Below are 25,943 nucleotides of genomic sequence, written 5' to 3'. Positions count from 1 at the left end.
GCACCTAACCTGCCAGGATGCTTGAATCACGTCTAGATTTCAAGGATATGGTGGTATTCTTTTAGTGGATTTCAACATGCCAAAAAATTTGAGCATTGCAGTATCAGCAAATTCCATCGCCACAAACTTCTCATGGCCCAGTTTCTTGTTACCAAAGCTGGCACACTAACATGGGCAAAAAGGCGATCGTCGAATCCCATCTCGAGACTATGTGGCTTGTCACCTTTCCAAAGATGCTTTCTTCAATTTCAAGCAAGTACAAAAATCTTTATGTAGCGTCGGCACAAATTTGCTTTTCGTTTAGATTTTTACATCATCCTCGTTCATGGAATATGTGAATTCCAGTGTAACTGCACCAGCACAGACATTCGAGTAGTGATGGGAGCTGTTTGAAATCTGAAAAGCAAGATGGAACCTCCTCTTGTGGACCAAAACCTTGAACTTCTAATAAAAATCCTCCATCCATATGATTCTGTGGGTAAATTTTGAAGCCAAGGATGTTTTGGTAATTAAATCAGATAGTCAAGATGCAGCAGCACAAGCATCACAGCCACGGGTTGAACCATCATGAAAACAAAAGGTGTCTGACCGTAAATGCTTTTCTCTAATCAGCATAAACTACGGTGGAAGACGAACAAACCATTAGCTGGAAGCTTAATTCAATCTTAAAAGGGACTTGATCCATCAAAATTTTATATTCTACTTAGAATACCACTCCAAGAAAATGGCCAGATTAAAAAAAAAAAAAATGTCAGCTAAAAACATGAAATGCAAAATTAACAGCAATCATATTTCCTAGAAGGCTTCAGGATAGCATCAACGGTTATACAAACCCAGCTTTATCCATCCTCAAACATTTAAAAAAGCCCTTTTCCCATAATGTCGCTAAACAAGTATATATGCTGAGACTGGTACCGCATTCTAATAAGCTATCGACACCAAAAAGCACTTGACCGGTCTATACATGGGGATTCTGTCTCATGCATCACCATCATATCCTTCCTAACCTTCTTTAACAGTGACTTTTGATTTTCATTTTCCTATTTGTTTTGGAAATGGGATATGAGAACAAACCCAGACCTCATCCAGAAGCTACATGAAATTATAACCTACACAACAGAATACACCAGCACGAGAGGAAAATTAAATTCACCCCACCTCCCCAGAAACAAGGTGTTCCACAACTACCGAGATTAACACGACTTAGAGCTCTTCTATGTTCATCCATACCTGAAGTTCATGTCAAGCTCAGGACCAAAAATACCTGGAATATAACCAGCTGATGCCGGGTGGATCTGCTTCGAATTAGCTCTCATTTCCATCTCGATCAGCCTTTCAAGTGCCTCTGGGTGACCACCCGTACCACCCCCAACAACAGGTCCTGCAAGTGGCACCAAAGAACAGGAAGAAACTAATCAGAAAAAGAAGAGAATTATACAGGAACAAACACATCAGCTTAATTCACAAATAGGATTCTGAAATGAAATAAGATATAGACATAATCTTCATTGAGATCAAATTAACATATTGATCAAATAAATATATAGGACTGTTGAACATTCAGTAGTTCCGTTGAAAGGGTTGTGTTGCTCATTTTACTCGGCCATCTAGTCAATGGAAACATGCGATTCTGAAGCACATAAGCTAGCAACTCCTAAAAATTTCTACTCTTGCAGCTGAAAATTAACCACAGGACTCAAGAATGGATGATGACTGGTAACAGAATCTAGCACAATATATGATGGATGGTTAATTGATTTATGCCAACTTTTACAACTGTAATAACAGCAAGAACATGCAGATAGTATTCATTTCGGCATCTGAATCAAGCTTCTACCAAAACCAAACTGAATGCAATCAATCAATCAAAAATATACTGAAACAGTACCTCAATAAAGGCAATGAACTGTACCTGGCATTCCCATTCCAAGGCCACCATAATTTGGCTGGCGTTGGGGCATTGGATGATTATGTACATTGCCCATCTCAGGTGAATAACCTGGAATGTGATTGATGGGATGAGATAGTGGGACACCTCTTGGCAATCCCTGAAATGGGTATTGTTGTGGGAAATTTCCTGGAAGTGGCATTTGTTGAAACATCAGATGATGAGCAGCTGGGTCAAACCGCGGATCACCAGCATTGTTGAAAGCATGATGAGGGATAGCATTCGCAGGAAAAGGATGATGAGGATCATGATGGATGCCTTCTGGACCAGTGAACTTCATCTGTTGATTCCTATTAGCAAGATGATCCAATTGCTGGAATAAAGGCCTTGTTTGATTCATCGGATGTGGTAACTGCGAAGATGGCCTACCCTGTAAATGATGATAAAGGTTATCAGAATCAACCATGTCATAGGGACCATGTAAATGAGGTAGACCATCCAGACTAAGCGTAATGCTTTCCGCATCTCTGGGAATAGCATCAAGCAATTTAGCATTGAGTTCTCCCAGAGTCTTTCCAGGTAAGAGCTCCTCAGTTTTATGTGCATTCACAAAGGGCAAAGTGTCAGAGGTTATAGAGTCCAAAGAATCACTCACTGTGATCAAACTGTCCTCTTCTGGTAGGTGAATCTCCATAGCTCCCCCTTCAAGACCAGCACTACCAAGCTTTGAACCCTCAATAGGAGAGTCTCTGTTATCTACCCCAGCCCCTGGGACATTGTAGCCTCCTGCTTCTTGAATATGGTTTAAATATAACATTTTTCCTTCATGAATGGTCTTGTTGGATACATACTCACCAGAACTAGAAGAAAATAAAGCATCATCTGCAGGAGAAATTGGCAATTTATGTGTAAGAGGAACATCAGTGTCATTAATCCCTCCTGCTGAACCTCTCTGAACTGAGACCGGGGCTTCCACAGAATGGAGCTCATTCATAAATGCTGCCCCAAATAATGCTTCTAGCGTCAGAGTCTTCTCAGAACCAGGAACTGTTTCAGAATTGCTAGGAGTAGCATTCTCAACACCCCCAAGATTGACACCAGATTTCACATCTGAGATAGTAAGTCTATCGAAGGATTCCATACCTAACCTAGACAACGCCATTGCATCTTTCTTTGTTCCCTTTTGCAACAAAGAAAGGAGATGTTGGGATGCATGGTCATCCACATTAGTTCTCTGATCTTCAGATTTACCATCCAATACAGTCCAAGCTCCCTGGACAGAATGCTGTAAAGTTGAACTGCTATCTTTAACCTCAGCCAAGATGGACTGCTCAAGGTCCTCACATGTAAGCACAAGAGGATTTGAATCTGGCTTATCACCTTGATGATACTGTTCAGAGATCCCAGCTATCGACAAAGTTGCAGGAGATGTAAGGAGCTTGGGTGCATTATCATTATTTTCAAAAGCTAAGCTTGGTGCGATATACCCTTCAGCTATGTCATTAGAAACTGCGGGTGTTTGTGAACCTACTTTCTCATTATTGACAATTAAAGAGAGCAAGTCCCTGGATGAAAAATCTTCCATGGGCTTTTTTTCTACACAAAAAAGCCAAAAGAAAACCACATTGATAAGCACTACATCAAGAGAAAAACAAATTTCAGGGATCATATGAGGTCTATTTTGATAGGTTTACCTTCTTCAAGAAACCAATGAGCAAACTTTGAAGATTTGGATACCACAGGACTCCTTGTCTCCTCATCTCTTTCAAGACCCTGATTCTGTAGAGTAAGAAGAGCATTAGTCACTGATGCCCCTCATCATGCATATATGTCTCCATCAATGCATGATTTCTTTCTTCCATGACAACATGTAATAATAATAAACCAAATATCAATATGAGACTAGAAAAAGTAACACTCTTAATAAAGCAGGAAAAAAAAAAGAAGAATAAATTCAGTGCAAAGTTGTCACAAGAACCAGCTGGCAGGTTAAAAGGTACTGTAATCTGGCACTTTTGCTGGACACATTTTTCAGGTTACTGAAAATCTAAAAGAGATGTAGTCTCCAATATCGTACGTACTATTTTTGAATGGAATACATCATAAGTACAGATGCATATATCATAGCAAATTTCCAATATGAAGAAACATGAATCAAAGTGATGACTGTATGTGCATTGCATTTCCATGCAACTCTGATAACTAAAATCACTCTGAACTAACTATGCCCTATTCAAATGAGAATACACATAAGACTTAGCATACTTGAAGCAATGAACCAGAAACAGAGGAAACAAAACTTGAGGTATGTAAACTAATAGAATTTTGACCAAATTATGTCCATGGAGTAAAATAAATTGATAGAGGATGAAGATGTACCTACATTAAGTATCTGTTTGGTTGCCTGTAAATAGAAGCACTGTGTAAATGGAGCTACATAAGGTTGAAATTCTAGAGTTTCAATTACAAATTAAACATTTGCTTTGATGGGGATCACTTGCAGAAAATATATAAATCCATTTTGAGAAAATGGAGAAAAATGTCACTGAATCTAGGATTTCAACTATACATACACTGATACATCCATATTGAAATATACCATAACATATTAGAACTCTATATCAATAGTTGATATATTAATAGATATTATTAATATATCAATAATATATCAAAGTACAAACCATTCTGCTATATAACACAATCTACGTTCTTTAGTATTAATAATAAACAAGTATATTTTTTAATGTACACTGATCAATTTTATGATGTTATAATTTTAAAATATTACAATGACCAAGTATTACTGCTTTGATATAACAATCAGCACTCACTGACCTACTGTAGTTCCACCTACAGTCATTTTGGCAATAGGTCAAAATGCTGCCTCTGGCACAGATACATAAATGCAGTTACATTGAACCAAATTAGATTTAAGTTGCTAGTAATAACTGGAACTGCCACACATCTATTTACATGTAACCAAACAGGCCCCAACTTCCATGCAGGCTAAGAAGATAGGACATTGACTACCAACTCAATTATAAACAAGTTTGTGAGGAAAGATGTGAATATTTTGAACAGTTTGAGCACCTACTGCATCAAGGTAACCATGTATCAATAGCAAATGTATAATGAAAGCCTAACTGGACTGCTATTTTCTAAAGCACTTATTAGACAACAGGAAACAGAAAAAACAAAGATGCATCAAAATCTTGTTTTATACATACACTTCAAGAAGAGACTATATACATCAAGAAATAAAAGGAGCGGGAGGATAGGAAGAAAGACTACATCAGTTAACAGTGAAGCAGGATGACAAACTTTATTGATCATGAATGAAAATGCCGCATTCATTGGAAAAAGAAAGTTGTGTTAAGAAATTGTAAAAATTATAAATATAGAGTTGAAAAGCTATGACTATTTCTAATGCACAGAACGTTGCTGAAAATAATACACAAGTTTACCAGCACCTTAATAGCAGATTACCTAACAGTCTCAAACTAAAACAAGAGAAAATATAAGAAGCGAAAGGATAGGAAAGCAAAACTTTACATCAGTGACAGGTGAGGGATCTGATGTTTTTGCTTTTATACACATCCTTGACCGCTAGGAGACATTATTTTATGAAACTGTCAGAATTTTGTGGAAAGTTGGAAAAACAGGCAGTATTTCCACTGTACATAATCAGAGCATCACCAACAGACAATTCACAAGTTTATTAGTCCCTCGCTGGCAAGATAGGTAATTTGCCTAATCAAATTCTTACACCCCAAGCATAATCCCACCCTCTTCTTCACGAAATTTTACTCTCTACTTGCATTATACACATTTTTAACATGCCAAAAAGTTCTAATTCAAGTTTGCTTGGATAAAACCTGCATTACCTCCATCAAGGTCTGAAATTTTGGTACCAGATAACATACCGATACGTTACATCTTGGTACAAATTGGTACACCTCAGTGCAAGTCAATACACCTCAGTGCAGGTTGATATACACCTTAGTACAAGTTGGTACATCTTGGTACGTGTCAGTATGCCTTGGAACAGGACAGTACGGGACCTATACCGACCTGAATATGAATTTTGTATTGGTTCTAACCTGATACAGAATGGCACACCCTATATCAAGCAGTTTGGCATAGTACAGCAGTCCATATTCTCCGCCATCTGACATCCTGATAACCTCCAATTCAGCAATCAAAGCCAACTGAGCTGTCTCTCTGGATCAAAACCACAAACCTCTTTCTAATTGTTCTTCTAATGCCATTTAGTAAACACTCTTTCATACAAATGGGCATAAAAAAATTACAACCTTTTTCTATTAAGCTAATCGGAATGCTTGTGGATCCTAAATCCAGAAAGAATTGATAGTTTTTCTTTCATGTATACTGAAATATTTCTTCAAATACTCATGTTGGTAGCATTCCCTCTACTGAAACTTAGCTGTTGGCACTGTAAATGTTGATAAGATAATAACATAAAATTCTTTGGCTCGCTTATGATAAAAAAATTGTTTAGCCCATCGAAACCCCTACCTTACCATATGATCAAGTCCTATTTAAAGTCTTATACTCGACCAAGGTTTTAAATAACAGCATTATAATCATCACAACAGCCATTACAATGGTTACAACTTACAACACCCTTCAATTATATTGCATATATAATAATGGCAGAAAACATAGCAGCCACTAAAGCACGTCAATTAGTATTATAAATTTATAACAGTCCATTATAATGCAAATAATAGCAGTTATTTTCCCTTGTACCTTTCTGTAAATAAAATAATATATTTCAAACTTCAATTTTTTGCATCAAATTCCCTCAAAAGTGATTTTATGGTCTAAACATGATATTTTTGTCCAAGGCAAGTGAATGAAAGGATAACACATTATTTCTGATTGCCATTCATTACTTTCCATTATAACACCATTATAGAAGCCGTTATAAGGGTGATTATTTTAATAAAAATTTGAAATTCAACTTTTTGAGGCAAATAACAGCCATTATGATAATTGTAGTGACCAATAATGGTTTCAACAAGGGTCCGTCGTGACAGCATCATCAGTATTAAAACCTTCAACTCAACACTTAAACTGTGGATCCTTGTTGAACATCCAAAAGTGGCAAGATATTTTAGCTATAAATGAGCCCCTTGAATTGAAAGCACAAAATTTATATCCTGGAGCAAGGATGTATGTCTTGGTGTGGATATCTATGCCAGCAACCCACTGGCAAGGCACATGCCATGCTGTGCTGGCACATGTATCATTCCATGCCACATCACAAAAAACTAAAAGACTTTAAAAATTCTTTTTAATAATATTAATAATTTAATAGGTGCTGTGCATATCCATGCTGGGTGCCAGTATTGGCCCGATACAGTATGTGTCAATAGGCACGGACCAGCAAGGATGGCAGCTGAAACTATGTCCTAGAGTATTATTTGCCAAAATGGAGTTTCCCCGAATCAATACAGCATATACCTATGCATCAATGCAAAGCCCCTAATTCAATGTTTTAAGTAACCAAAATTTAACTTGATGAATGCTCAGAAAATGTGGTCACATAACTGAGTTGCCCCCATCTCAACCTAAATCATACATCATGAATATACAGCAGAAGCAGAAGAATTTCTATCCGAGTCAACCACAATTTATATAACACTTCAATGGAAACTTGAACTGCTAAGTTTTAGAAAATGTTTATGCGAACAAAAAAAGTTCTACTCCAACAACTACAGCAGCATGCAAAAGCATTTCAAATGAAAATTTAATTTGTTTGATTTGCATGGTATATTGAATGGTGAAAAGAAAGAATAAATTTAACTACAATATTCATTTGCACTATCCCTATAACAACTTATGTTTAGCAAAGAAAAATTAATTGCAAATGGAAAGAAGGAATGGATAATTTATATTTCATTAGCTCCAACTATACAGTGGTTGCACCATAAAAAAGCTGCTCATGATTAAAACATTTTAAAAGTATCCAGCAAACAAATATCTTTAATCAACACTGAAGCTAGAAAATATTTTATTAAGGAAACAGCAAAGCCATAGTTGCACTAGCATATCCTCCATTAAATATTCATGGTATCGCAACCATACGATAGTAAAAATATTTGTAAAAATGTCCAGCAATGACCACCAAATTTGTTTGCTAGCAAAGGACCAGCAAGAGACATATTGGAATGGAAAGCTATGACATTAGGTACTGCACTTTTAGGACCAAAAAAAAAAAAATCACAGAGATGAGCTGAACAGAAGACATTATCATACCTCAACATAAGTAGGTGAATTGTCATAATTTTTTGACAGAGCACTGCCAAACAACTTTTCCAGAATTGATGTAGAATGATCCTGACCAACTGTAGCCAAAATCTCAGACTTGGTCCCTTTTTTGTGGGAAAAATCTTTCACTATATCATCTTCCCAAACCTCATCGACTTTTTGAAGACCAGAAGACATTCCGACCACATTTTCAAAACCAATTGAAGATTTAACAACTTCCACATTTGCTGATAAGTTTTCATTTACCAGAAAAACAGAAGTGCCCATGGAACCACTTGTCTGCACGTTGGCATTCATGCATGCAGCTGGCTGATTCCTTTTCTCTTGATCATTATCCATGCCATCTAGAGGAATCTTATCCTCTACAGCCATACTTCTAGCCTGGTAAGGTAAAGAGAAATTGTGCAGTATGATTTATATATGCATGACTAACAAAGAAAGGACTACACCTATTTATAGCAGAATATGTTTAAATAAAGCAATGTAAGCAAACTAGGGAACTCTTCTTTCTTTCAATAAGCTTTAGGTGCTATGTATTTTGTCCAATAAATGTCTTTCATTGAGCTCAAATGAATGACTTGCAAGAAAACAGCAGATAAATTACTATGTTGAAAAGTTCAAATAGCAAAGAGCTAGCCACTAATATAGTTTGCTCACCAGCTGATTTGAAGATGCATTTGCTAAATATGCACTCTTTGCAATAATCAATAATGATGTCTTATTTTATATTGTAAAATTTAAGGTAAGACAATGGACTATGAACGAGACATAACATTTGTGTCAGAGAAAGTACCATTTATGATATCTCTGCCAATCAGAGGTTGGCAAAGTCCATCTAGTGTTGTATTATGCCAAGAATCGGCATGCAGTGGCACAAAAGGATATGGCAGTATATAAAAGAAACTTGCAATCAGGACATTAAGAAATGCCACTTTTTAAAAATTCTTTATACTAGTGTATATACATAATTTAAACAAACATAAGTTTTAATTACTTAAAGAAATCTAGCATCATAAAGTATCCAAGAAGCCTACACCTTTCTCTATTTAGTACGACCATTTTATAGTCTTAGGTAATATAACATAAAATTAACATTTAGAAGTATGTCTGCCAATTGACACTATTGAACTTGAATTTCATGGCAAAAATGATGGAAGGCATGCAAATACTTGTACATTAAGGACACATTGTAGGTCCTGTACATGTATTATTAGTGCCACATGAAACATGCAACTACCACCCATGCCATCTCATTCACTCTGTGTGCTCTGCATCAATGTGATTGTGAGGAGCCACCACCACACTAGCATAAGTACTGAATTTTCATGACATGGGGTGGATATGAAGGGGGTGAGGAGCCATCAACTGGATATAGGACTGCATACCATTGATTACTTGTTAGCTATTGTAGTTTGATTCCATCATTTGTTGGCTACTGGGTTCATCTTTTCACATTATTATTTACAAAATTAACAGAAATGCTTCATGGGTCAAGTACAGGGATTTGGCTTTTATCCAGATATCAATTACACCCTCTATAAACAAGGGAGTTTATTTGGAGTAGCCTGATGGGGTGGATACCCAAAGATAGAAGCCAGTTGCCAATTCATTTGAATGGTGAAGATATTTTCTTTGTTTCAATCATCACAACAGCCAAAAAGGGAAACACATTAGCCTCCACAAAAGCACTTATCAACCTTGATCCAATCTGACCAACCCATTGGACCCCTTTTTCTCATGCCTGCTTCAAGATGTGACCAATGCATCAGCATCATGCAGCATATACGTAGGCAATGTGAATTGATCAATGCATATTATATAAAAGGCTTTTATATGCTCCCTTCCCTCTATGGAAGGACACCCTCATTACTAAGTAGCTGGCTTACCCTCAAATTTTAAATGGTCAGCTAAGAAAGGATCCATAATCTGGGAGACCCGCCAAATTACTAATATCAGTTTTCATCGTATAAGTTTCCGTTTCATTTTTCATCATATTGAAAAATCAAAACTGTTGTAAAGAATATTTATGTTCTTGCTAGATTTTTTTCCCCATGAATGCAGAGTGCCCTCTCTTAGCAAAACCTTAGATGTCAACATAATCAAGTAAATAATTCTAACATATTTTAGGCATTCTCAAGCTTTGAAAAAATTCAGCAGGATCATATGACCCAAAAGTTCAAATTAACAAACCAACATATCCACAAAAATTAGAGAACAGAGATCCAGGTTCACAATGCACCATTCAAATGAAATTTTGATCTTTGAAGAAAAACATAGGATGTTGAATATGGAGTTAGTCATACACTGCAATTATAGTAACTACAAGATAGTTAAGCAAAAATAATGAAAAACAACGTACTCTACACATCATTTTTGAAAGACACTAAATAGCGTGTTTAAAACCACCTAGATGCTATCAGGAGAAAGTAAATCACCTTTTTGATTAGTAATAACATTCATAGTAACTTGAAAGAGTGCAATCATAATACCTCTGATGCAATGGAAGTGCTTGAAGACTGCCCACATATATTTTTCTCCACTAGTGCATTTGCAAAACCAGGAGGCACGAGTGGTCTAGATGCAGGAGCTTGAGGAGCGAAAGAAGACTTAGAAGAATCATGCAGGGAAAGGAAAGATGTCAAAGAGTCATCTGACTTGTCATTTCTGTTCATCATGCCTTTTTTGTCAACAGAAGTCTCTAATAGTGCAATAATATCCGCATCAAGTTTTTCTTTATTATTATCATGCTTTTGCTTCTCTTGTAGTGCTCTGTGTTGCTCCTTTCTCATTAACTCAAAGGATGCTGCATATCAAATATAAAACAAAAAAAAGAGAAACATACACATGTACTTAATCTTGTAGGTTCAAGTCAGAAATAAACAAAAGCAGTCAAAATTCAAGGAGGGAAAAAAGCTAAGAAGTTGAAGCAGTGCCAGTTTAGTACAGCTTTTACCACAAAAAAAAGAAAAAAGGGAATTACCTCTTCTCTTTCTTTCCTCTTCTGCTCTGTCCTGACTTGAGCATTCAGCAGAACCAAATGTTTCATCATTACATGAATCATTGTTGTCCTTTCGTGAGAAAGGTATAGCCTGGATAAAAATTTTTTGCAGATCATTAATCCATGCAAGATTAAGCTGATATGTCAAACAAAAATATGCCAACCTACTAATATTTCCAATGGCATAATACGAAGCTTGAGAGCGGAAAAAGATTTCAAATCCCGGACCAGATGCCAACAACAAGGTCAAAAGGAGATGAGGAAAAAGTCCAAAAAGATAAACAACAAGAAAAATTAAAGCAACAATTTCATGCTCATAGGTATAAAATGAAACTGGTGAACCTTATATGGCCGTGGCGGCTGATAAGGTTCCGAACTCCTGTTGAGCTGATAATGACTGCTCCCCCGGGCCTTTGGTGCTGAGGTTCCAGTATATCCAGAGGGTCTTGGAAATGCACCACTTCCCAAAAGTCCATCATGCTCTGGATGCTGCCAGGAACGTCTAGATTGGTTTCCAAATCGTCTACCGGAATCTGGTTGAGTCAAAACACATAGTCAAGTGACAGAATCCACTGAAGTTTATCATGAAGAAGAAGAGACATGATTCAACAATGATACAACCCAGGGAAAAAAAAAATTCTAAGAAGACATGAAAATCCTCAAAAGCAGTAAGCTGCATGTCGATTAAGATGAGCATCAGCATACAGTTGGGCAAATTCTGATAACTCGGCTTCAGCTGATGCCCCCCGGAACAAGTTTTTCTTTTGGTCTTGGGGATGGAAATGAAGCCGATCCTTACATACTTTCTAAAGCTTGATGGAGACCTTTTGATTGCAATTTATGCCTCCATTTTCCTATTTTTGTTAATTACTATCATCGCGAACCTTCTTTAAAAAGGGGAGAAAAGTTAAGAACCCAAATGCTTCTCCGCTCACACAGTCACACACATATGCAGTCCTACAATCTCTTAATATCTCTTTATCATCTCATTTAAGTTTGCCATAATTTGCTTTTATTTATTGTGGTCTTACAATCTGGCTGCCCCGGTTTTCGCATGAAACAGGACACGTCACTGTCCCGCCCCGTCTCGACACTTAGGACAGAGAATGTCTCAAGACATCCCGATTGGAGCGCTAGAATGCTAGCAGGACGGCTCTATCCTGACACATGGAATGGTACCCCATCCTGCTATTCCACGGGACATCTCACTAGGACCTAAATCCTTGCTCTTAATATCTCTTTATTATCTCATTTAAGTTTGCCATAATTTGCCTTTATCATTTGAGTTCTTATTTGATTTGTTGAAATTTTTGTCTCTATGTATGCACACACATGCGGTCCTACAATCTCCTAATATCTCTTTGTCATCTCATTTAAGTTTGCCATAATGTGCCTTAGTATGTATGCATGTATGTACGTATATTCTTGTCCTTCTAGGAAAGTTATCTTGCAACTTTTCTACATATCGGTTGTTACTCTTCAAATCAATCTATTTTTCCATATGAGATTTTTCATATATTTTTCTCACTAAGTTATCCCACAACACAAAAAAAAAAAAAAAAATCTAACAAATAATGAATGTTCGACACAAATTTGAAATTAAAAAATAAATTAATAATAACTGAAATTAGTAACTTGTAAATCATGACTTAGGCAGAGCATGAGCCCATCATTGCATGAAAGAGAGGTATGGCTGAAAAGGATCAAATACAGATTGGACATCAGCATACCTATCCTTATTTGTTCTTATTAGATGCATACATATATGGATATTAATCGGGCTAAAACTCATATCCATATTTATTTAAAATGGATATGGAACAAAATGGAGATATAAATGCAGATATAAGTCAGATAATTAAACTTCATGCACTACCAAATCAAAGATATCACTATATGCAAAATAAAGTTAAAGAAACGTTGATGTTGTCACTTATTCCCTTTAAAGTTCATGAGAAAAAACTTAAAAGGATTGCACGCAAAACCAGATATTCAGTTAGGGATCAAATAGTTGTCTATCCATATTAGTTCCATTTTTCTTTGATGAACATGGACACAATTATGGATATTGGTTGAATACTGGAATTTGTATCCTTATCCAGATGGAAATGGATCCAAATGGGCAAATGGATACTAACCAATCCACTTTCACACCTAGAGAGAGGACAATCATAACCCACACATCTCATTCATTTAGTATCTATAGTTCTATACCCACTTCACCTAATAGCAAATCAACATAAAACCTATCTAGGCTGCCTAGAGCTACATGGGCCACCTGGGAGCTTTGGTGGATACACAAAGAACCACTTAAGCAAGAGGACCCTAAGCATGGCACCCAAGAGCTTGCTTGGGCAGGCAAGCAGCCAACTTATACGACAATGCTTCCATCATTGCTTTGGTGTTGGTTCCCTATCTACATTCACGGATGGATAAACTTGCCTAAGTCAGTTCTCAAGAAGTTGCTGGTTGCAAATCCTAGTCAGCACCATGTTCACCATACCTTCAGTTCACATAGATAAATGAAGCATCCTAATCAACAATTGTGGTTTGGAAAACCTCTTGAGAGATGGAGATGGATAAAAAGCACAAAAATCAGCTGCTAGAGCATCCAAATCGACATCATATGTGATGCAAGGCTACAGTTAATCAATCGGGATTTGGGAGGTGGAAAAATGAACACATCAGACCCCAACTTCATTCTAGATGATGTTCGTTAAGGTCACAACCAAAAAGACTTGGCGATAATTTCAAGTCAAAATAAGCCACCTTTATCTATATAAAAAATGAGACGTTTTTGAATCCATCGATAGTCCTCTGTCATTTTTTTCCCAACATACTCTTCACTAAATAAGACAATAAACTAAAAACCATGTCCTCATTAGGAAATCCAATAAAAAACCATCACTCAAATACTAGAGACTACCAATCCATTTTTACATCCCCCTAAAAGCCCCATGCAAAGAAAGCTGCAACTAGGGTGTTTTGGCTTGGGTTGAGGACTAAATGCAGCCCAACCCAACCTCAGTCTAGAATTTTCCTGACCCATCCAAACTAATCTGATGTTTAGCTAAATTCAGTTTTTGTCAGGTTAGCACTAAATTGGTCTTGATTGGGCTGGAGTAATTGAGTTAGGTTGGTTGTACATGTAACTTGAGATTAAAGGAACAATTTTGGACAATTTTCTTAGGCTAGTATTGAGTTAGAATTGATCTCATTTGGATTTATGTGATTCTATAACTCGATAGGAATAGGAATATCGTTAAAAACACATAAGTAATTTATGTGAAATATAAAGGTATATGAATTTATCGAGTTGGGTTTTGGTTGGGTTATGTTGGATTTGGTTGTGCTAAGGTCAATTTCTAATTGCGTTTAAGCTCATATGTGACCGAAAAACTTGGGGTTGGATTGAGATGTTTAAGCCCAATCCCCAACCTAAGTTTATAAATCTTCAACACAACCTATCCTAACAACCGAGTTGGGTTAGCTAGGTTCCAGTTAAGCCCAACCCAAGTTGCACATCTGCAAGCAAATATCTCTCTCACCCACATTCTTTGTGTAATATCCATCCCTCCCCAATCTCTACAGCAGATGCTCTCTCTAACCTAAGATGGTGCTTGGCATCAGCAAATCCTAAGATGTTCTCTTTCTTGATAAAACTTGACTGTTAATTAAATGATTTTCATTTATGGATGCAATCTCTCCAAAATCTTCATTAAATGGTTTCCATTATCATTTATCTCTTATATACTCTATAGTCCTATAATTGTGCCTCTTAAGCATCAAATACTTACTTTATTTAACTAGAGATGATGATCTTCCCATATGCCATTGTTGCCTCATAGGCATCTCTCTCATTGATCCCAGTTTCCAAGCATATGACCATGTTAGTTCTATATTTCCTAGCGTGCACAATGCACTTGCAGAGGCAAAACCCGGGGGAAGATTTTAGAGGTCATTCCTGGTAGAAGATCTATTGAATTGAAGAAAAGGCCAAAAATGCATGGATGATTAATTTAAAAAAAACAGCATAAAAACATCAAATTTCAATTAATTTCAATGAACTAAATGTGATTATCAATACATTAACAAACACTAGATCCATCTAATTCCCATAATCCATTCAAAGGCATTATCCACTTGTAAAATAAGATATTTAACTATTTAAGATGGTACATATAACAAACAAACAATCTAATATGTCGTGGCATTATGTTAATAAGAGAAAGAGAGTGTTAGACAAGTTATCTTTGATTTTATGTTCTTGCAAAGCAAAAAAAATAAAAATAGAAAAGTAACGGATTGAAGCTTGGATTGTACCTTAGCTTATTGTCTACACTATGGAGGATTCTTATTCTTTGTAGAGAAAGAGAGAGGGAGGCAATTTTGCCTTACATTGTTCTTCAATAATTTCAGCAAGAGAACCATGAGGCCATGGGAGAGATCATAGAATGCACATGGTTTTCAAGAGCATTTGATGGATGGCTTTGATCTAATCAATCATCATCACTTTATCAGTTTGGATAAATGTACTTCTAAATTAGCCTCATACTATTGTTTATTCTCTCTAAGTTGCCTGTTTGAGAGTAAATAAAATTGGTGTATTTATTAAAGAAGGGCAGCACTCTAGGAGAAAAAGGAGAAACTTGGGGGGGTGGAGGGGAGAGAGATAAAGATGGGATGGTACTTCAAAAAGTCTTAGGTGAACAGTCTAAGTAATATGTTAGGATTTAAATTAGGACCGGGATTAATTACAGAGATGGAATACATTTCTTTATGTGGATTAGATAAGTTTCCAAGATTTTAGAGTTGGGAAAGAGAGAGGAGACTTAGGTAATTCTTTAGGGGCCTTGCACCTATTTGTAGCTAAATGCCAAGGGGCCATGTATATTTGTGATATTATATGGATAGGGGCCCTTTGGTTATGTCTCCATGCACTTACCTAGTTTCATACTCCAAGGCAACAAGTTCAACTTTCAGCAATTTTACCCTGTTTAAGATTCTTTTTTAATTTGTAATCAATGCTTCTCTAGTATCTTGTATTTATTTCGTGTTATAATCTCGTTAGGGGAATAATTTAAAAAAAGATATTGACTTTCTGGTTTGCAAGTCACTGCAGCTTGAATGATGATGCACCATAACCATGCCATATTAGAATTCCTAATTGGGCTCTAACATGTGAGCCAATCAAGGAGATGATATTAATCCATGCATGATAAAATTGAATTAGGAAGGATTAGCGGTCCAATAGGCTATTCAACGGTCCCTATAAGAAGTCACAAATCATACTATAAGCAGAATGGTTTTGCAAAGAAATCAAATCATGGTCATAGATCAAGTTTTGTTCGGACGTTCCTTGCACTTCCTTCTTTATTTATCCTCTTCTATATATAATAAATATTCTTTCCTTACAGGTTATTTGCTTATACCTCTATTAATATACTTTCTTCTTTAGAAGTATCCTCCCTAATATAAATTCCTATTGTTTGTTTGCTGCTGTTATCTCTGCTATCTATTAAACCACAGACTACATGGTACATGCCCTTATCCATCACTTGGTTCAACAATTAACAGTAAATAACACCACCTTTAATAAAAATGCTCCTTTTGTTCAGTTATCAGTCACATCACGTGTGACAAACAAAAGAAATGAAACAACTAAAACTAGGGACATACTTACCAAAGTTACATAAATATTAGAAAATTCTTTGATAAGAAAAGAGACCACATGACAAACTCCACTTAATTTATATTATCAGTAGATTTCTTTTCTCTTTAATTGCTCCCATGGTACTTGATTATGAATATATATACAATATGCTATATTTTGAACTATATTGAGCCTGCAATCCATTTAACCTGCAAAAAATTCTGTCATTTTTTGGTTATCTAATAATTATTTGATGAATCTGCGGATGTCTAATTAATTGTGCACTCTATATTTTCTTGTTTTCATTACAAAAAGGTTATGGAACTTTTAATTCAGCACCAATCATCATATTGTCATATCTACCTTTCTCCTAACTCATCAACCCAAGAGCAGATTTACACAATGCTCCGGTCACCTGTAAATTCAAAATTAGTTCCTTGTTACTCATTCTCAGGCTTAGGACAGGAAGCAACCAATGTCATCAAAACCCTACATGAATTTGAAGCCACCTCTATGCAATCGTGCATCAAATGGTTTTTATTATCAAGTTAGAGCTTGTTCCACAAATTTGTGTTTCAAGTTTGCACTATTATCACATAGACTTACAGGTCGTATATTGACATCTTCTATATGGGTGCCTAAGATAAACATTTGTTTGTGCTACATGCACCCCTTGGTTTAGCCTTAAGCCCTCCAAGAAGAAACTTAGACATATGTATGGACATGAAACTTTGGTACAGATTCATAAGAAAGACACTTGAAGGAATCAACACCTATGCACTTACCCAAGCCCATGTAACATACATTCTCACAAAACTTGAATGTTTCAGCATAGAGGCTGGAGACCTCTACTGAAGGATCTAAATCAAGGTTATAAATCCCGTGGTACGGGGTCGTCTTGGTTTTTCATGGAATGGAACGTGCCAATGTCCTACTCTGTCCCGACAATTAGAACAAGGAATGTCGTAGAATGCACTGACCGGGATGCTAGGCCGATGGTGGGATGGTCCCATACAGACATATGGGACGGTGCCCCATCCCAACATCTGTTGGGGCATCTGGGACTTGAAACCATTATGTAATGTACTTTTTGCTAAATGATGATGCTCTAACATGCACAAAGAGAAGTAATTGATTAATGGTCTTTGCAATCATCAATCAAGTATCCTTGCATTTATTAATTGACTTGATTTACCTTAAGGGCCTGTTCTTTTGTGGGTAAATATCATGAAAAAATTGATCAACTTTCCCATTGACCAATTTACCCATGTTCTCATGCTTTTCAAGATGAATAAGCTATTTTTTCATGGATAGCATTTATCCATCAAATGGAGAAAAATCTTACCCACCTAGGAGGTGACCAAATCATTTTTCTATCAATCGAAAAAATAACATTTTAAATTTATTCCTAATATACCCTTAACCTTATAATAATAATATAACATAACAATATAATATATTATAATACAGTATATCATAATAATAATATAATATAATATGATATATTATTATATATAATAATGTTTATATAATATATTACAATATATTATTATAATATAATATACTATATTATATTTTAGCATAGTATATTATAATATAATACAAAATATTATATTATAGTATTATAATAGATTATTATAATATATTATAATTAATATAATACTAGAATAATAATATAATATAATGTAATATATAATAATATATATTGTATTATGTCAATATAAGATATTAACATAATATAATATAATATAATAATATATAACAATATAATAATATAATACATTATTATATATTAATGTATTATAATATATTATAATACAATAATATAACAATATATTATATTATATTATTATATATAATAATATTTATATAATACTATAATAATAATATAATATGTTTTATATATAATAGCGTATGCTAATATAATATATTATATTATACTATATTATTATATGTAATATATATTATATTATATTAATATAAGATATTAATATAATAAAATATATTATTATAGTATATTATAACATATTATAATAATATAATAATAATAATATATAACAATAAAATAATATAATATACTAATATATTATAATATATTATAATAAAATAATATAACAATATTATATTATATTATAATATATTATACTATTATATATAATAATATTATATAATAAAAGATATTATGGGAAATATGGATAGATCTTAGAAACTTATCCAAGAAACTAGTAATGCAAAAGAAATATGAATAATAGATTCTCAGACTATTTTCCAATATATAAAAGAACATGGATAAATTATTTTCCTGTCTAAATGTTAGCTAAAAAATACTTACCCAGAAAAATATACATTTCTGGATAAATTTTTACCCTCAAAAGAACAGGCCCTAAATGCTAGATTATCCCCTTCATATTTTCACCTTGCATTTATTAGTTGAGTTGATTGACCTAAAATGCTTGGCCATCCCCTTCATTCTTCCAAACTATAAATACAAAGGACTACAGTTTTGTGAAAATACCAATACCAAACTGAAAGGCACAAGACTATACTCAACATTGCATGCTTCATGTACAAAGGGTGTTAATACTGTAAGCATTTAATCCTTATCCTTTATTTAAATCTATACTAATGCTCAAGTCTTATGTTCAGGATATTGTTCTTTTCTAAACGTCATCAGATTTTTTTTCTAGCGTCCTGATCAAGCCATAAAACCTTCTCCATTTACGCATGTGTCAGTTGTGCTAGTGTTTAGCAAAGGCTCTTTGTTTTGCACATCATGCACCACAGATGGTCGAATGTTATCAGAGGTTAAATAATGTAAATATTCATTCACAATACATTAACACATACCATGTTTATGTAAATCTGCAAAATCTCATGATAATTGGTATGGGACCATTGCCATCAGAATCCTATTAAGCTTTATCAATGGATGAGAAAGTTGTCACCATAATTAACATGCTCAATTTGAATACTTGCTTACATGAATCAGAAGCTAGAGTGGGAGTACGTTCTAATGCAGGTGCAGGGAAGTGGATCTCTCAAATTATAGTAAGTGCTTGGTAATCACGTGCAGAAGGGAGTATCCACTTCTTAGAATGATCCTAAAGCAAGTGCAATACCCTAAATAGAAGTCTCAGATCACTAAGTTTGCATGTGATATTTAACTCATATTTTCAGTGTTTCCACCTCTCTTATTATTATAGACCCATGGACGTCACATCAGTCAGATACTCATGGGATCCACAAGCACCCAATATCTCTATATAATGCAAATGCTCAAGGTTGGCCTCCACCCGAGCATTCAACTCCACCCTTTTTTTTCCAAAAATACCCCCACACACCCCTTGGAGCATAACCCCCTCCTCTCTGCGAAAATGCGACTCCACTTTTTCTTATTCTAAGCCCATGGGGCCTCACAATCATCTGAATAGCATGTGGAAATATCTATCTATCTATTCCATCTTCTCAACTAATATACAATGCAAATTTAACACATAATACAAACTCCAGAGATCGAGTGTGAAATGTCTCCCACTGTAATCAACTATCTCTCTCTATTTTATATTTTCTCCTATTCCTGATTTATGATACAGGGTCCACACATGGAAAGTAGAAAACTCAAGGGGAGCTTGGAAACTTAAGAAACTCTAGGATTTCTCTCACAGGACTCCCAGTCACTTCTTCCCTATCAGCCATGTGCATCGCACATGCAATATTCTAGTTAGGGTGATAAACATAAGATGACTTGAGATCTCTTGACTTTAATCCATTTTGATGCATCCATGTTTCACGCAACCACCTAAATATTACTTGGATCAATATCCTCATTAATCAAGGCAATCTTCAATTCATCCAGGTAATTGGTTTCAAGTTGTCTTAGTGGCATGTGCTTTGACTTGTGTAGCCCATGCCAAGGATTTGAGATATCCCTTCTCCTTCAATTCATCCAGGTATAAGAGAAGTTCTAAAGGACTAGAAAATCCTCATGATGCCATCGGCCCAGCACAAGTTACAAATAGAACCTTAAGTCATAAGAATGCTAGGTTCACAATAATACATGGGTTGGGCTTCCAAAGCTTCTTAACCTAACACAGAAATTATCATATCCTCTCTATGGAGCACTTTTTGATCCTATTCATAGGGGAAAATTAGTTTAACTCAGACATAATTGCTTTTACACACTTGGAATAACCTATAAAATAGCAAAAACATGTTGCAATTTAAGCTTCTGTCCATCCATGGAGATCATTAATTTTGTATTGGGTATATTTGAAGTGCATAACTCTAGAACTGATAAATAACTATGCAGGTTAATATTGTATGTCCCATATCCACACACTCCTTCCTGTTCTCCTGTGACCTTTCACTCTTTCTTCTCAAACTAATAATTATTTGCTTTCGCATTCTGAAATGTGTGCATCAACCATGAAGCACAATCTGAGCCATTAAATGTTAATGAAAAGATCGACATGACAGTTTGTAATCAGTTGTCAATCAGACAACAACCTCTAAAATTTGGTGCTTAGATCTAACCAAGCAACTTCAGCCCAGCAGGTGGACTGACTACAAGTACAACTGGTGGGTAAGGTGAGCTACCATATTGTCACAATTCAAGCTCATGCAACCAAAGGGCAACCCTACAGAATTACCCTAGACTGAAAAATAATCAAGATGAAAGCGGACATTGAAGAAGTTTGATGTAGGGGACTTATTTATATCCAAGGTACAAATTATAAGCGAAAGAGTCATCTAATGCTCTCTTTTAAAAAGTGATCACTAATTTAAAATTCACAAACCAAGTCATAATCCAAACATCGTAACTTTACACAAATCCCTACACCTAATTTCACCTAAGAAGACAAAGTAGCCCAAATTCTAGTTACTTTGCCCCCGATTTCCTTCTCTCTTTTTTGCACTTTGTGTATCTAACCTAAGATTAGATTTTCTGAAAATTGAACAGGTTCTTTTCCCTACTTATTCATCATTTTCTTTTCCCTTTCTGTCCAACGGAGCAGCCTAGCAAACCTCAACCCATTTATATCCGGTGAATCATACAGATCAAGGAATAATCCATCAATATCTGAAAATGCTTGACAACCAGAACTCAACCTGACATCAACCATCAAAATTGCTGCCAAATTCCTGGCAAAGAAGCTTTTGGCAACAAAGGGATCTATTAGACTCATATAAGTGTGAAACCACCCTCCAAACTTCCCCTATGTTGGAAAAGAGTGAACAAAGGTGGCACCCTTTTACATCAGGAAGTACATATATCTTTAGGGCACAAATTAAAAGCCAAATAGCCAAATTGAAACCCTAGCCCCAAATCCATTAACAGGTTGATCTAAACATTTACTGGAAATCTCATTTGAGAACTTTAGATGAACAAACTTGGATAGAAGCCTTAAACCATCAATCATTACTCTTTTCTACACTTAAACTTGTATTTGATCAAGTGTGACATTAGAACATGGGATTCAGCTGGTGTTTTCGGTCCTACCAATATGGTTTAAGTTTTTTATTAGATACTAGCCATATTAGTTTATGATTCTTGGATTAATACATATGGGTCCACTTACATGGGACAAGATCATCCTAGATCATACTGAGGAATTCTGGATTAAATGACCATGTACTTCGTGGGCTCCAGTTTTATCCAAGTGGACCAATTAACTTTTTCTTCCCATCTCTCTCTCTTTCTCACTCATTGTTTTCTTGACCATTCACCTGCAGGCTTCCTTTAGTAGATATTACATCAATAAGAAGGAATTCATTATGTTAACAAATCAGGTTCCCTATATCAAAACACCAAACACTCATATGCAGAAGACTTGGGAAGTGATTACAACCCCATATAGAGAGAGCATGATAACTTAAAAACATAAACAGGTTAATCCGTCCAATCCAAAACCTGAAATATAATGCTTTTAAATACACAACATGCCAAAACAACTTGATGACACATATTTCTCAGTTAATTTAGGTTGATTTTTTGAAAATATATCACTTTCTGAATATTTAGAATAGGGTCATTGCGGTCTAGAAACTTGATTCTGTAACTATTTCAACTGTGAGCAATCACGCACCCTCAAATGTTCCACCACAAACTCATCATAGTAGTCCAAAGCATCCTCTCATTCAACTACCCACACATTAAGATCCAGAAGATATCAAACAGCTAAGCACTCCAAGAGAAGAAATTGATAGACGAGTAATTGTTCTTGGCTGCATATCAAAGTTAAAAGAGAGAACTACTACCCTCTAAGTTCTAAAATGATGATTAAAACTTCTTGTTGCATAAATGCGATAGAGTCGAAGCTGCATCCAAATTTCAAAATGATACATAAACATCCAGCATCCGCTTTGAAGTCATTGAACAACTCAACTCAAAAAAGCATCCTTCAATTTCATCTTCAGAGTCTCTCAATTATAATTTTTCTCTACCATTGTATAGAAGAAAGCATCAGAATCAATCACTCAAATGCTTTTATGACCTTTTCTTCCTGATGCAAATTTTTAGTAGCCTTAAGGGTGTCAAATTGTTCATCGACAGATGTATTAGAGTGAGGCAAATGATCTCAAATTGATATTCAGAAGATACATGGCCATTGCATAAACATCATCGAAAAAAAATCATATTGTTATACTTTATGCCATAATTACTTATCAATCACAAGATTCAAGAATTTCTATGAAATAAAAGTTATTAAAAGGAAAGCAATCAGACAGGTCCCATGGATAACAAGTTAGTTTAAGAAGGAAAATATAGGAAGTGGGAAAATAATAGATACGCAGCAATATGAAATTTGCTTTTGCAGAATGAGACAACTACAAATTTACCCAAGTATCATTAAAAGGTTTCCTCCAATTGTTTAAAATGTCATATATAATTATGTACATGTACATAAACATGTTTGTTTCAAACTCAGTCATTTCCATTCATTTCCTGATATAACATTGGAGACCAAGGTCATAGTCTTAATTAACTCCAGTTACATCAAGCATATAAATGATGTGAAATTTTTCGAAACCACCAGGCAAGCATCAGCGCAGAACAATTCTCATAGCATTTAGAAGGAAAATTTCATTGATCAAAAGTGATGTACACCACCAACAAACCTTGCATAACAGATTCACGGTCAGACTGAAAGTCTCCATCTCTATCACTTGACCCAGAGGATCGGGTGTCCCACCTCCCCGAGCTTCCTCGAGAATAACCACCCGAGCCATCCAACCTGTTTGATGGTAATGAACCATAGTCGTTGCGCTTTAGACCCTGCAAAGAAGAGCCTCCTGGACCTCTTTGCCGCTCAAGTATATTACTCGAAGCATCTTCAAGTTCACTGCTTCCAAAGAACAGCAAGGGGTAAGGCCAAACCAATTTAAGAGTCAGACTGAAGATCAAACATTTAACATAGATACATTCAAACTATACCTCAGAATTGAAGCATCAAATCCACTAGGTAGCTTCTTGCAAATATCCAAGTCACTGAACGACAATAGAAAATCTCTGGTGTATGATATTTTTGACTGCCTGGAACCCATTACCACGAGGCAAAAACGAAGAATTTAATGAACGACATTAATATATTAAGAAAAGCTAACAAGATCTAAGTCAAAAAATGCTTACTTTTGATATTCAGGTTTACTTTCAAGTTGAGATTCTGGCACCAACTGGTCCTCATCCTCCCGACTCATTCCCGATGACAAAATGCACAAAGAAACTAATCAACCAGAAAAGTACACAACCACCTTCGATTCAGTGCACCCCAAGCTCCAACTAGCTAAACTTCGCATAACAAATCAAAACAATCTCAAAATGATAACTGGGTACCTATAGCACTACCCACTGAAGAAAACCCGAACAAAACTCCCCCTTCTTGCCAAAGCCTAGGAAGTGAAATCCACACTTCTGTACAGTTCCATATTCAAAAAATTACACCTAAAAACCATCCACAGATAGCTGATATCACGATTAATCACCAACTAACCATCAGAAACCTGTTAAACAACACAGATAACCATAAATCCTCTCGCAAAGAGAGATCAAACCAGAAATTTAGAGATTTCTTCCCTAACACCACAGAATCTACGAAGAAGGGCTTCGATTCTCGGAATGGGGGTTCAAATAGGAACACTGATTCTTGCCCCAAAACCCTAAAGACTTAGGGTTAAACAAAAAAAAAAGGGAGGGGGGGGGGGGCTGAGAGGAGCTACCTGAATCGGAGGGCGCAAGGGATTCGTAGGGTGACGGCGATCGGCGCAACGGGGGGGGGGGGTTAGGGAGGAGGGGGAGGGTGGGCGAGGAAGGGATAGGGCTCGAATCGATCGAATTCCACCTCCGATCGAGAAAGAGGGAAGAGATGGGGGGGGGGGGGGCGGGAGGGGATTCGCTCCCGGCTCTTCCCGTCTGCTATATAAGAGGGAAGGGAGATGCGGTGACCCAAATTAGGACGCGCTCGCAATAGAAAAGCACTTGTCCTGTTTAAGTTCATTTCCGATTTTTATCGTCGAAGTTCGAAAAGCCTACTTTCTTGCAGCGAATTTACGGCTGCGCCCTCCTCGTGCCCTGGACAACCGGACACCCTTTTTGGGCTCGGCGGCTTCATTAAACATTTCTTTATTCATTCATTACTAAATTAAACTGTTTTTTTCAAAAAATAAATAATTTTTTTAAAAAAAAATTATATACAATGAATATATTTATTTATTTATTTATTTATTTATTTATTTATTTATTTATTAATAATAATATATTTGACTATCCAATTTTTGAAACTATGTTATTTGCATCTCCTTCGTCTTTATCTAATCTATACTACTGTATAATAAAAATAATAAAAGATTTGTATTCTCCTCCTCTCCAACTCTACTATAATTTAAACTCATTCTCCACCACTCTTCAATTTTTCAGTTTCAATACTATGTATAAAAGAGAAGAGCCCCTATCTCTCTAATTTGCATTTAGTTTGTCAAAACTCTACTTTAAACCCCCAATATTCCATTTGGCTATAACACTTGTGGTAGCCGGTTTCTTTTCTCCTCTCCTATTTGTTTTTCTTTTCTAGGAGAGGTTATTTATTTCATTTGTCTTCTTTTATTAAACTTAA

General features: G+C 35.6%; 1 protein-coding gene across 2 annotated transcripts; it reads right to left on the bottom strand.

Moving 5' to 3' along the window:
- Nucleotides 1–769: 769 nt before the first annotated feature.
- Nucleotides 770–25,197, bottom strand: LOC105054971 (uncharacterized). Of its 2 annotated transcripts, none has more exons than XM_073246325.1 (12): nt 25,051–25,197; nt 24,668–24,834; nt 24,464–24,557; nt 24,269–24,367; nt 23,953–24,176; nt 11,523–11,713; nt 11,163–11,271; nt 10,672–10,985; nt 8,171–8,563; nt 3,583–3,667; nt 1,913–3,484; nt 770–1,381 (listed from the first exon to the last, which is right to left on the bottom strand). In XM_073246325.1, exons 3-12 carry the CDS (start codon nt 24,529–24,531, stop codon nt 1,221–1,223), a joined length of 3,216 nt encoding a protein of 1,071 aa, XP_073102426.1. In that variant the 5' UTR covers nt 24,532–24,557; nt 24,668–24,834; nt 25,051–25,197; the 3' UTR covers nt 770–1,220. The 2 variants fall into 2 exon arrangements, with proteins under 2 accessions (XP_073102426.1, XP_073102427.1); XM_073246326.1 differs by having other exon boundaries at nt 1,913–2,318; nt 2,544–3,484; nt 24,464–24,834; nt 25,051–25,196.
- Nucleotides 25,198–25,943: the final 746 nt, after the last annotated feature.

This window comes from Elaeis guineensis, chromosome 12 (assembly GCF_000442705.2).
Source record: "Elaeis guineensis isolate ETL-2024a chromosome 12, EG11, whole genome shotgun sequence".
Lineage (NCBI taxonomy): Eukaryota > Viridiplantae > Streptophyta > Magnoliopsida > Arecales > Arecaceae > Elaeis > Elaeis guineensis.
Note: the sequence above shows the minus strand (reverse complement) of the source record. Positions and strands in the feature narration are given on the sequence as shown.